This window comes from Neolamprologus multifasciatus, chromosome 20, assembly GCF_963576455.1.
Source record: "Neolamprologus multifasciatus chromosome 20, fNeoMul1.2, whole genome shotgun sequence".
In the NCBI taxonomy this organism is placed as follows: Eukaryota; Metazoa; Chordata; class Actinopteri; order Cichliformes; family Cichlidae; genus Neolamprologus; species Neolamprologus multifasciatus.
Genome location: NC_140458.1, coordinates 25,600,935 through 25,614,990, shown reverse-complemented (window position 1 = coordinate 25,614,990; position 14,056 = coordinate 25,600,935). Strand labels below are relative to the sequence as shown.

Sequence of the window (14,056 nt, the reverse complement as noted above, 5' to 3'; positions counted from 1 at the left end):
GAATTTTTTGTCTGCTTGTTGACACTACAAATAAAATGCGACAGCAAACGCGCTCTACTGTGAACCCTCAAAGTGGCCCGCATGCGCAAAAGAAGACGTCACACACAACGCGCTATGTTTAGACCCAGAGCAAACAGTATTGTTTGACTGATGGCCCTTAATATAAAGACTTGTTTCGGACTTTACATTTAGAATTTTGCTTTAAGTTATAAAGTTATTTTGTTATTTACATATGGCCTAATAATTATCCTTATTGCTGTTTTAGAGAGGAGCGGTGCTTCAAAGGATAGTTGCTGATTTCTGTCAGAATCTGCAGATTATACAGTACAAATAACATGTTCACGTTTCTCCAACGTTGTCTTCTCAACAGTTTCACTGGATGGCCAAGAAGCGTTCACGATGTCTTCTCCGGCGCTGATAATTGGCGTCTGTCTTGTGTCAGTGACGTAAAAGACGGATTTAATGCGACCTGACCATTCAAACAGCAGTTGCTTTCTAAAACATCAGATATGTATCTGATTCAGTACCACATACGAAAGTGACCCAGATCGGTTTTGAAAATGTTGGATTTGTGCTGTTCACACTGTCATACCATGATCGGATATGGGTCGCATAGGGTCAAAAAAGTCGGACTTGATGCGCTTTCGCCTGCAGTGTGAACGTAGCCAAAGGTTACCACACCATTAGTCCCTCAGAGTTAGAATTGCTCTCCTAGTATACCTTGAGAATACCCTTGTGGCTCAGCAGCAAATTGGACGTCTTCAGATCACGGTGAAGAATCCAATTATCGTGGAGGTGTCGGACTCCTCGGAGCAACTGAATCATCAGAGTCTTTACTTCTCCTGGAAGAGAAGGTGGCACATTGTACAGTTAGCTACCTTCAGAGACCAAGAAGCAAAGAAACATCTATGAGATCTTACATTCTACTGAAGTCAGAAGATCTTTTTTCAACCTTTCTCTCACACAGACATACACAAAAATGGATTGAAGCAATGTATCCATTCTACCTGGCAGGAAGGGCTGCTTCATTGTTTCCATCAGACTCTTCAGATCATGTTCTACATAGTTCATCACAATGTAGATCTTGTCCATATTGCTTCCAACAACTATTTCCTGATAGGAAAGGATTAGTTGTATGTACAAATCATTAGTCGAAGCTGTAAATGGTGAAATGTTAATAGCTAAGTAAATATCAAAATGTTTTCTTACCCTTACTGTGACGATGTTTGGATGTTGAGCTTTGAGAATTGTATTGATTTCTCTTAAAGATGTGATGGGAAAGCCCTCCTTCTCCTTCTCCATCTTCAGCCTTTTCAGCGCAACAATCTCATCTGTGAACATGATACTATAGTCAGTGTTTTACTAAAAACAATAAACCCAGCTGAAGAGCACAAAAGTAAATAGATGAGTATCTTTCTTTTCATACCGGTCTTTTTGTCTTTGGCTCTGTACACCACGCCGTAGGTTCCCTCCTCTATGCGATTCAAACACTGAAATTCCTCAACACTGCGGCAACCCTGAACACAAAATGCAAGTCAAGATTATAACATACAGAAAATGGGCCAAAAATAATAACATACATCCATAATTTGCGCTCATATGGATGATGCGCAACATTTGTGACACTAACCTGAAAAGCCGGCAGATATTTGGGCAGCTCCTTCTTCAGCTCCACAGGTGAGACTGGGGGAGACTCTGGGATGTAGTTCCCTTCTGGAGTGGCTGAACGGGAATGAGTTTGAGAGTGAGGGGTGGGTTCCCCCTCTCCTGCTTCTTCTTCCTCCTCATCTTCCTCCTCCTCCTCCTCCTCCATGTCCTCACCACTCTCTTCTGAGTCATGGTCAAAACGGGACTCTGGTACTGTGGTAAACGGTTACATGTTATAAATAAGGTATGTGTTTTAAATGAATACATTACAATTTAGAAACTATTTTGAAATAGTAGTTCATTTATCTGAATTCACAAATTATTGCCCATAAAATGCCCATATCTGTTATTAATCTCTGTCTCTCTTCCACAGCATGTCTTTTATCCTGTCTTCCTTCTCTCACCCCAACCGGTCGCAGCAGATGGCCGCCCCTCCCTGAGCCTGGTTCTGCCGGAGGTTTCTTCCTGTTAAAAGGGAGTTTTTCCTTCCCACTGTCGCCAAAGTGCTTGCTCATAGGGGGTCATATGATTGTTGGGCTTTTCTCTGTATCTATGAAGCGCCTTGAGGCGACATTTGTTGTGATTTGGCGCTATATAAATAAAATTGAATTGAATTGAAAATAATTGTTTTACAAGATTTTGAAAAACTCCTGCCAGGTTGGAGATTTTCAAAAACTCAGTTTTTGCGTTTACGTGTGGATGAGGAATACGGAATACGGAGCAGCATCAAAGGTGTGTGCCTTTTTTGACGTCACGCTGTGCGCCATGTTATTGTTTACATGAGATGAATTTCTACAATAGCAGATAGACAAAATACTGCTACTGTTAATCTTACTATCTTCAGTTTTTACACGCTTACATATACACACGCAGTTACTGTCCCTCCATTTAGAAAGGCAGAGGCGTCACGGTGTAATTTTACCGGTACATGTAGTCGTTTTTCTGTGTAATAATATTCAACATTGCTATCAATACATTTTTCAAAAAACGCCTCTCTGTGCAAAATGGGTTCAAAAACAAACAGCTGTGGGATACTGTTTGTCCGTGATTTGAACCGGGGGAACAAATGGTGGCAGGATCAGCCTGATATTATTTGTATCCCGCTGTAACTTTACTGTATAAACAGCTAACATCGCCAAAATTTCAGGAGCAGTTAGTCATTATAAGAAGTGTTTGTGAACTAAAAATCAAGAATGTGGGATACTGTTTGTCTGTAAGGAAAACAAATTCTGCAGGGGAGACCTACCTTGGCACTTTTGCAGGTAAAGCCAAAGGGAAGATATGCTTCATCATATTTTCTAGTCTTTGGCTTGGAAGGCAGTTGGTTTGGAAATATATTTGGCGATGCTTGATCTCCTGCTTTGCGTTTGTGTGGGAGTCCTGTCAAAAACCTGTCCATTATGCTAGCAGTGTCCAAGCATTCATTTTTTTTTCTTTTCATACTGTGCCCCCCCCCCCCGCAATGGCTCTGGGCCCCACACTTTGGGAACCTCTACTCTAGGAGGAGTAGCAATTTTGGGGAATCATTTAGGGATAGCAAGACAACACCCCCTTCGCTCATCGGTTGGATGAGATAAAAAATAGTTTCCCAGTAACCTGGTTCATAAATGTGACACAGCACAGGAAAAGCTATCCAAAAGCAGGACAAGAATCCCAACTCTGCACAAAAACAGCCATGTGATGGAGCAATCAAGAAGACATTCCAATATGTACAATATTCATTTTCCATGAAATTAAGATAAGATCTCTCAAAATTATGTCAGAAAATTTATATTACTGGAATTTTCAGATGAATAAACTCCAAACAATGTGTGATTTGTACACAAATGCTCATTCAGCAAACTTCTCAGATATGAGAGGAACATCCACAGCACAGTCACACACACCTGAGGTGTGACCCATCAGCCACCAAAAGGTGCCTCATTAGTGATGCTGATGACTTTTCAATTTTTAGCTTGTGGCAATAATGTTGTGTAGATTGTGATCAAGGGGAGTTTTTATCAGAAGTTTAGTCATTTATGAATGTGCTACAGAGAGTATTTATTTTGCATCATTACTAAAGCACAGTAGTTAAAAAAAAACAAAAAACAGCCATAGTTTGAGTTAAAAATGATGGCTTTAAAGATTCTTTTCTTTTGCCATGCTAATGTTGTAATTAATTTAGTGGCATAAGGTCAAAACAAAAAAAACACCATCAGAAGATGTGTTCTCTTAAATGTGAAAATTCTGTATATTTTTAACAGTACTGAATTTTTTGCACAGTAACATTTGGCTGATAAAATCTTCTAGCTATACAGATGCCTATAGTCTAGTACAGATGTCTAGTTACCAAATATAAAACTTGGTACAACTAAAGTAAAGTAAAGGGCTTAATTTAAGGAACTTTTTTTTCATTCTTGCCTGAATACTATTTTATACTATTTCTGTGTTTTGCCCTTATGGTGGTGCGATTGTTTCTTAAAGGCACAGTCTGCAGAGTTAGAGTCCTGGCTGGGTATAAAAAGCTAAAAAAAAAAAAACTCTACTTCTCCAAATATGATTTCTACTCTCTTTGATATCTGAGGTTTACTCACCTGCAGGTATGTGATTTCCATTTTCCCTCTCCTGTTCAAAATCTTCCCCTGACTGCTCGTCCTCACTCACATCTTCTGAGAGGAAGAAAGCCACTTTGATAAGGATCTGATGGCAGTGACAGAACCGTATGGGCCAAAAATATTTGTACCTGCACTCTGCTCAGACCGCCCTGAGCCTGAAGCAGATTCCTCCTCCTCTTCTTCTTCACCCTCACTCTGGCTGCTGGACTCTTCTTCATCTTCCTCCTCATCTTCCTCTTCCTCAGAAACAGATGCTGATGCTAAATGACATAAGGAAAGATAAAAAACAGTTTAAAAACTGGAAATTAACTGCAAATCTACAGAGCTTTCCTAACACAATGAGCTGTGGTAGATATTTGTTGTCATCCTATTCTTCTGATCATGATCAGAAGTCTTACCAAGTTTGACCAATCAACGAACATCCCTATCAATATTAATCGTCTGCTGCAGTGGAGTCTTTGACATCCATTAAGTTTAACTTTCTTAAACTTAATGGCAATAAAACAGAATTCCTTTTAATAGGCACCAGATCAAAACTGACTACAGTTCTAACCAGTCTTTCGTTATCCATTGATAACTCTGTTGTCACACCCTCCCCTCAGGTTAAGAGTCTTGGTGTCATCCTCGATAGCACTCTGTCTTTCACAGCACATATAAATAATATCACTCGGTCTTCCTACTTTCATCTCCGTAATATTAACCGTCTTCGTCCCTCACTCACACCACACAGTACCGCCATACTTGTCAACGCTCTTGTCACATCTCGTCTGGATTACTGTAATTCTCTTCTCTATGGTCTACCTCATAATTCCCTCCATAAATTGCAGTTGGTTCAAAATACAACTGCTCGTATTATTTCCAGAACTAGATCCACCGAACATATAACATCTGTTCTTAAACAGCTCCATTGGCTCCCAATTCACCTCCGTGTCAATTTCAAGATCCTGCTTCTCACTTTCAAAGCGCTTCATAACCTTGCTCCTCCATATCTATCCGATCTTCTCCATACATACTCACCCCTTCGTACACTCCGCTCTTCTTCAGCGTCCCTTCTGTCAGTTCCACCTGCTCGCCTGACTACCATGGGACTCAGAGCCTTTAGTTGTTCTGCCTCGAGACTTTGGAATGCACTTCCACTTGCTCTACGGACCACACACTGTCTCACCACTTTTAAATCACTACTCAAAACTCATCTATTTAGAATTGCATACACCTGATCTGTCTTAGGCCATTTTTACCTTGCTCAGTTTTTATATTTGCTTTTATACTTATTATGACTGTTTATGTCTAAATTTTATCTACCATGTTTGCTATATATACATTTTTCTTATGTTTTTTATGGTATTGTTTACGTGTTACTATAAGGTGACCTTGAGGGTCTGAAAGGCGCCTATAAATAAAATGTATTATTATTATTATTATTATTATCTGCTAATTGCTAAATCTGTAGGTTACAATTTAACTCACCCAGGGAGGATTCTGCAGTGCTAGTCTTCCTTTCATTATCACTGATATCCTGCAGATCAGCAAGCAGATCTTTGCTCTCAGGCTTCTCTTCTTTTGATGCTGCAGAAAAGAAAAAAAATAAAAAAATAAAAAATAATCTCTTAATAGTCTCAACAATAACCATCAATAAAAAAAACAAAACAAAACAAAAAACCAAGAAAAATTTAAAACTCACATCCGCTTTTCCGTGTTTCACTGTGATCAGACCTTTCTCTGGGAACACGTACTGGACTACGGCTGCGGTGACTTTGTTTTGGCTTGTCATCATATTCCTCAGGTAGCATCCGAGATGGCACTTTAGAAGAGAAAAAATAATTAGGTAATCACTGATGCAGGTTTGCCTGACAGGCTGCAGGGTCTAAAAATCCCAATCCATCAAGTCACAGTTTAGCATTTTGAGACATTTGCTTACTTGCTTAAATACATTTGCTTCCCCAGTTACATGAGAATAAAATTATGACTCTTCTTCTGTGCTGAAATTACACAGCTGGGAAAGGACACCATGTTTAGTTACACTCACTGACCTTCTCGTCGAGTCCCTCTTTCTTTGCGTCGCTCTTCAGCCCTCCTCTCCCGGTCCTTTAGCTCTCGTTGCTCTTTCTGCTGTTCCCAGAGCTTTCGGTCACGCTCCCGCTGGCGCTCAAGCTGCTCCAGTCGGTCCCTGTGATCCAAAAAAAACCCAGCAGAGTCCACTGGAGGTCTGTTTGGATAATCCAAAGTTCACTCTTGTCACTGCTTTCTTTGGTTTCTTTAAATGGACAGTAGTTAAGTATTAACTTGAATTATTTATGTTTCACGTCTTTATTTAATTTAAAAAGGAACATCACATATAAAATTACAGTGTTTTTTTTAAAGGATCAAACACATTAGCGCTGACAGGATTTAACATTCTGACATGCAATCAACAAAAGTTCAACAAAACCGATTTTCAAACAAGTTAGCGTTGACAATATCAAAGAGGCAAAATTATCAGAAATTATCTGAACTGACATGAGATTATTTACTTCTGGCCAAAGTTGGTGCTCACCTCTCTCTACGTGAATGAGCTCTGGCCTGTTCCCTTCTTTTCTGCCTTTCCCAGTCTCGCCGGGCTTTGTCCTCTTCCCAGTGACGTTTCCTGCGATCGCTTTCGCGCTCTTTTTCTTTATCTTTGAGTCGTGCATGTTTTCCTGCTGTTTAAGTAACAAACAGACATGAAAAAACAGCCCTAAAAATAAAAATATTTATCTGTAAAACATGTGAAGCAGAGTCTCTGAACCTCCTTCAGCTGAGTGACTGCGATGACGTCTTTTATCTTTTCGCTTCTCTTCTTTTCTGTGGTGAGATTTGTCCTTTCTTGCTATTTGCTGTGGAGGCTTAATTGCTAGTGATTCGTCTTCTTCCCCTCTACAAGAAACATAAAGAAAACATTGTGAGGAGAGTTGCACCAATTCAGAACCAATATCTGTCTAATACCCTTATGAATCATTCCACGAAAATTTTTTTAATAAATAAATCTGTTCAGAATTGGCTTTATAACCACTTATAAGCAATAGCAGACTACTTAAAAGTAAATAATCTGCTACTATTTATATTAATTATATTATTTATAGTACTCTGTACTGTATTGTGTGGTATTGTACTATATTTTGCATGTTCATAATTTTTTGCCCTTATGTTGTAATTTTGCATTGCATGTTTAGTGTGTCCTCTGCATTGTTGTGCTGTCCCAACTGATACAGCAAATTTGCTTTGCTGCACAATAACAAAAAAAGCCCAACAACAACAACAAAAAAATGTGACCTGAATTAACATTATACGGCAGCTTTAAGCTCTTATAACTTTGTAATAAGTTATTGCTGCTAACCTGCATGCTAGCTGTATGTTATAGTAGCTTCTGCTGGTTATGTATACTAATTTCCACATTAAAAAAAAGAAGAAAAAGTCATGGATCAGTTTACCCACTCATAATTTCCCCCAACTTCCAAGTACCTGTCCTCCGTTGAGTCTTGACGTGCATACGGCGAGTTACGAATTGTTATTTCCATTCTTTGATCCCGAAGTTCTCCTTCCTCCGGAGTGTCTCGTTTGGCTTCCCGATCATCCGCCTGTGAAGCAAGGCCCTTTGAGAACTGGCCAAGACAAGAAATCCAGAATTTGGGGTTAAAGCCTACAAGAAGACATTGAGTACAAGAGGGCTAACATACAAAAAAAGACCACAACATTTTTGTATTTAGCAACTTCACTAATGTTTCGACTAAATTAATTAGGCTATGTTTCTTAATAAATTCTATATTCCAATCCTAAATTAACATCTGGGTTTTAAGATAAAAATGCTAACATGACAATAACTGAGACCTAAGACATTAATTCACAAATCTGTTTGTTGCATTCTGTGTCAGCATGCATGTGTAACATAGATTGTATATTAGCTTTTAGATACTTTACATTTTTCTGGCGTTTCGGATCTGTTTTCTCTTGTAATTCTTTTCTGCGTTTCTTCTCTAGTAAGATTTCATCAAGAGTTTTAACTTTCCAGGTGTCTTTTTCGTCCCCCATCGGCGTCTGCTCTCCACCGCCTGCTTTGCAACACAAACACACACAGAGGGTTCAGTACTGTCTCCTTAGCTTAGCTTTGTTTGAATCAGAGAAAGGGGCTTACCATTTGTTAATTACTGATTTAATTTACCATTCAACTAATTTAGGATCAACGCTTCAGAATCCCACCCCCGTCTTTGCTTTGGACAACTACTAATAAAAAACAGATTAGGGCTTTGAAATAATTAAATAAAGTAAGTTTTAGCCAGTGGACATAACATACACTGTGTACACGCTGTTTAATGCCCTCGTGCAGTGTGTCGGAGAGTTCAAGTGTTGCTCAGCCGTCAGTCATTTTTACCACTTTCATATATCAGAGACGCCAACCAAGTGTAGTTAGACGCGTACAGGTCGCCACCAAAAATAAAATACCCAATATTAAGTTTATGGTGTGGGAAAACATGCCAATACATAGAGCAACACAGTCGAAAAGCGACTTCTTGCTAAATCGGCTGACTAAAGCGGTGGATGCTAACAAGCTAGCTACTAAACGTTAGTTAGCGAAAGCTAACATGGGGAATCACTGCTAAACAACTTCAACAGCTAATAAGATGGTGTTGAAAGAAACTACTCATATTGCCAATAATGTTAATCAATTACACACATATAGACGTGTGCATATCTAAAATTGAAAGCATAAATGCAATGAACTTTAAAATTATTGACCGAGCGAATGAAATGATCAAACAAACCTGAAATATGCGCAGCGGTATTATGGCACACCGGAAGTTACAACGCACTGGTAACGTATGTAATACTTCCGGTGTAAACCAACAAGGTCATATATAATATAATATAATATAATATAATATAATATAATATAATATAATATAATATAATATAATATAATATAATATAATATAATATAATATCACAAATCTTTAGGCTTAAATTGTAAGAATTAAATGTAAAAACTAAAGAAAAAATTCTGGTGGCTTATTTCCCAGGCTGTCCTGCAATTATAAAACAAAGTTGTATTTCAATAATAGATAGTGAAAAAACAGGTGTCATTTTAAATGTCTATAAATAGCGTAAAACTAATGAAAATACAGTTAAAAGTCCAAAATGCATGCCCTCCTTCACTTTTTACAGTGCTGCACAGTGGGCCAGAAGGGAGGGAGTGCAGGTCATTTTTGAAGTAATTTGAAGTAATGTTAATTAGTAATATTAATTAATTATTACATTATTAATTATAAGTGCAGATATAACATCTATTTGTGCACGGAAGATCTTAGCATCTTACCAAACTACAGTCACAGAGGGTCGGGGAGGGGGCTTAAAAGCACCTTGCTGATGTAAGGTCATCGGCAGAGTAGAGCATAGAGAAGTTAACATATAATATTTGTCAAAGAAAACTACATTAAACGCTTTCTCTCAGAGTGGAGTACATGCCTCAAAGTGAGTGATTGCTGAATTTATTCATGCTATAGACACCAGAGGGTGCTGTTATTCCAACTCCATCAAACTGGATCACTAATATTCTTTGCAGTGTAGCCAAAGAAAAGACAACAAAATACATCAAATCGAGTTGGCACAGGGGAGTATCATGAGCATCGTCATTAACATTTTTATTTCATATGTAGCCTACTATCTGCACAGGATGTGCAGGATGAAACCATAATGAACCACACTGGGTTTTATAACTGAGAAAGAATTATATAATGAGGTGAAAAAAGAAGAGCAAGATTACAGCAGAATTTATGAGAGACTGACATGTACTATGGCCAAGTTATCATAGGAGGCAGGGCTTTTGATCTCAGGCTTAAATTTAAAAGTGCCAGCACAGGATAGACACCTTACCTTTTGGTGGTATTGCATTCTGGGCGTACAAAATGGATTTTTGTAGGTTACAACAAAAACAGTCCAAATGTTTAGGCTGGTTAAGTTTGTGACTAAAAACAGTGAGGAAAGGCAAATGCAACCTGATAAGACACCTGTGGATGATGACATACAGGTGAGGGGGTGATCAAAGGTTAACAGGGGAAAGTCACAGTTCACAAAAATAGTATATAGCTTTGCTGCTTATTGAATAAAAACAAAGAACTTAGAATGCTTTTATTTTTATTTTAGTAGAGACTCAAAACTTAGAACAGAAAGCTGCTGGGGTTTGGAAAAAAATTGAATAAATATTTAAAATATACTTTGACACATGCAAAGGGGGTGCTTGAACACCTGTCCCTTTCCTGGTAGGTGCCCAAAGTGCCCTTTTGTTGACGCAATTTTTTTAAATGTGTGTGCGTGCGGAGTCCTGTCTGTGCCCCTCAACAATAATATTTAACTATTAATCAGTTTTGCTAAATAAAACAATCTGGCTTGTACCAGTCATATGGGCGATTGTGGCTCAAGAGTTGGCAGTTCGTCTTGTAATCGGAAGGTTGCCGGTTCGAGCCCAGGTTGTTGTGTCCTTGTTGTGTCCACCACCTACTGGTGGTGGTCAGAGGGCCGGGTGGTGCCTGTGTCCGGCAGCCTCGCCTCTGTCAGTGCACCCCAGGGCATCTGTGGCTACATGCCATCACCAGTGTGTGTGTGTGTGTGTGTGTGTGTGTGTGTGTGTGTGTGTGTGTGTATGACTGAATGAATGTACAGGGTGGGCCATTTATATGGATACACCGTAATAAAATGGAAAAGGTTGTTGATATTAAAGTCCTGTTTGTGGCACATATATGTGAGGGGGCAAACTCCTCAAGATAGGTGGTGGCCATTTAGAAGTCTGCCATCTTGGATACAACTTTTGTTTTTTCAATAGGAAGAGGGCCATGTGACACATCAAACTTATTGGTAATGTCACAAGAAAAACACTACTTCAGGTTACTCCTTGTTTACGTTATTCTTTTAAAAGTTGTGTTGCGACTGCTATAACACAGGAATTACTCAGCATTTGTGATGAAAATAGTACATCTTCTCTTAGATTAAATAGTCCTACTTATCATCTTGTTTGAACATATCTGTTAGCCAGCGCTAGCTTACTTTTCCAGTGTTGGATTATAATATTATTTTATGCCATGTTAGACCCCGAATTAAAGATTGTGAATTATTATGTCGTTTCGGTTTGCATTATTCTCCTGAATTAGAAAAGGTGATAACTATTACATTTGTTAAACTGATCTGCATTACATTAGACTGCTGATTTATTGTGAATGAATGGTATTGTTTTATGATGCATTATACTGCTGAGTTATAAGAAATACTGTTCCAGAAAGTCATCGCCTTATTTGTCTGATTAGAAGAGAACAGAGCATACTGCCCCATCTCAGCAGGAGCAGATAAACAGGGAGCCAAGGTCGTAGCTTAGGCGCTGTGTGAGAGAAAGAATGTGAATGTTTAGGCTTTTATGATTAGGTGGGGGCCACTAGAGGTAGGGATGGGTACCGGTATCCGGTGCCATGATGGCACCGGTTCTGACATAAACGGTAGTAACCAGACCGAAAAGCAGCGCACATTTCGGTGCTTTATTTCGGTGCTTTTTTTCCTGAGCTGTGATACACTTTCTTCTTCCTTACATTTGTATTGGCGGTTGGCAAACAACTGAAAGGTGCATTACCGCCACCAACTGGTATGGAATGATACACTTTAGATTCTAGCCAATCATTTTAAGTTTCCGAGAATAGTAGGCGGGTCCAGGTATGTACGTTCTTTTAGAGCAGAGCTACAAATTAAAAATGTCCAAAGCGAAGCGGTCAAAAGTCTGGCTGTACTTCACAGCAAAAGATGCAAACTCAGCAGCTGCAACAAGTGCTTTAAGCTGATACTGTGATACTGTCAAAGGAGGTAACACCTCAAATCTGATGAAACACCTGGCGACGCATAGTGGTTTTTTTTAAAGCCGAGAAATGCGCCGTATTTGATAGCTTGCTGCGAGACCTCACACCGAGCACATCTACTGCTTGTGGGTTGCCTGTTATCGGACCCGGAATTAGCAACATCCCCCAAAAACCACCGCGGTAAAGTGAGCCGTCATTTGTGAGCCGCGGTCAAGCCAGCCGCCTCTTATCCGCCGCATAAATTTCCTTGCGCTTTTACACCAGTCTTTACGGTAGCGCCTTTTCGCTTTATATCCCGATTGAGAGCCTAGACCCGCGCACACGCGCACGCGCGCGCACACATTACGATGGAACAGCCCAATACAGTCAATACAATTATGTCTATTACAAAAATTCATTAAAAATCATCCTTAGTAGTTGAGGTCCAACTTTCAACAGATTCCTTCTCTGGGAAGCCTACTGTACCTGTGTGCCAAGTTTCATCCAGATTTACTGTAGAATTCCTCAGAAATTAAAGGACATTTATATTCAATGCAATACAGTCAATACACTACAATTATGTCTATTACAAAAATTCATTAAAAATCATCCTTAGTAGTTGAGGTCCAACTGTCAACACATCCCTCCTCTGGGACACCTACTGTACCTGTGTGCCAAGTTTCATCCAGATTTACTGTAGAATTCCTCAGAAATTAAAGGAAACTTATATTCAATGCAATACAGTCAATACACTACAATTATGTCAAATTTCAAAAATTCATTAAAAATCATCCTTAGTAGTTGAGGTCCAACTTTCAACAGATTCCTTCTCTGGGAAGCCTACTGTACCTGTGTCCCAAGTTTCATCCAGATTTACTGTAGAATTCCTCAGAAATTAAAGGAAACTTATATTCAATGCAATACATTCAATACACTACAATTATGTCAAATTTCAAAGATTCATTAAAAATCATCCTTAGTAGTTGAGGTCCAACTTTCAACAGATTCCTTCTCTGGGAAGCCTACTGTACCTGTGTGCCAAGTTTCATCCAGATTTACTGTAGAATTCCTCAGAAATTAAAGGGCATTTATATTCAATGCAATACAGTCAATACACTACAATTATGTCTATTACAAAAATTCATTAAAAATCATCCTTAGTAGTTGAGGTCCAACTGTCAACACATCCCTCCTCTGGGACACCTACTGTACCTGTGTGCCAAGTTTCATCCAGATTTACTGTAGAATTCCTCAGAAATTAAAGGAAACTAATATTCAATGCAATACAGTCAATACACTACAATTATGTCAAATTTCAAAAATTCATTAAAAATCATCCTTAGTAGTTGAGGTCCAACTTTCAACAGATTCCTTCTCTGGGAAGCCTACTGTACCTGTGTGCCAAGTTTCATCCAGATTTACTGTAAAATTCCTCAGAAATTAAAGGACATTTATATTCAATGCAATACAGTCAATACACTACAATTATGTCAATTACAAAAATTCATTAAAAATCATCCTTAGTAGTTGAGGTCCAACTTTCAACAGATTCCTTCTCTGGGAAGCCTACTGTACCTGTGTGCCAAGTTTCATCCAGATTTACTGTAAAATTCCTCAGAAATTAAAGGACATTTATATTCAATGCAATACAGTCAATACACTACAATTATGTCTATTACAAAAATTCATTAAAAATCATCCTTAGTAGTTGAGGTCCAACTGTCAACACATCCCTCCTCTGGGACACCTACTGTACCTGTGTGCCAAGTTTCATCCAGATTTACTGTAGAATTCCTCAGAAATTAAAGGAAACTTATATTCAATGCAATACAGTCAATACACTACAATTATGTCAAATTTCAAAAATTCATTAAAAATCATCCTTAGTAGTTGAGGTCCAACTTTCAACAGATTCCTTCTCTGGGAAGCCTACTGTACCTGTGTCCCAAGTTTCATCCAGATTTACTGTCGAATTCCTCAGAAATGAAAGGA

General features: G+C 38.8%; 1 protein-coding gene across 7 annotated transcripts in view; it reads right to left on the bottom strand.

Annotated features, from left to right (window-relative positions):
* cdk11b (cyclin dependent kinase 11B) overlaps positions 1-14,056 on the bottom strand; it is a 39,296-nt gene that overhangs the window by 5,460 nt on the left and 19,780 nt on the right. The window contains exons 1-15 of one of the 7 annotated variants that reach the window (XM_085147335.1): positions 9,017-9,060; positions 8,175-8,305; positions 7,719-7,858; positions 7,006-7,133; positions 6,775-6,919; positions 6,272-6,447; positions 5,923-6,042; positions 5,709-5,807; positions 4,370-4,501; positions 4,221-4,295; positions 1,631-1,860; positions 1,427-1,517; positions 1,210-1,331; positions 1,008-1,113; positions 721-842 (exon numbers count right to left, since the gene is read on the bottom strand). In XM_085147335.1, the coding sequence (XP_085003461.1) occupies positions 721-842; positions 1,008-1,113; positions 1,210-1,331; positions 1,427-1,517; positions 1,631-1,860; positions 4,221-4,295; positions 4,370-4,501; positions 5,709-5,807; positions 5,923-6,042; positions 6,272-6,447; positions 6,775-6,919; positions 7,006-7,133; positions 7,719-7,858; positions 8,175-8,285 (1,797 nt within the window). In that variant the 5' untranslated portion in view covers positions 8,286-8,305; positions 9,017-9,060. The other 6 variants (XM_085147337.1, XM_085147336.1, XM_085147338.1 and 3 more) reach the window with 6 other exon arrangements.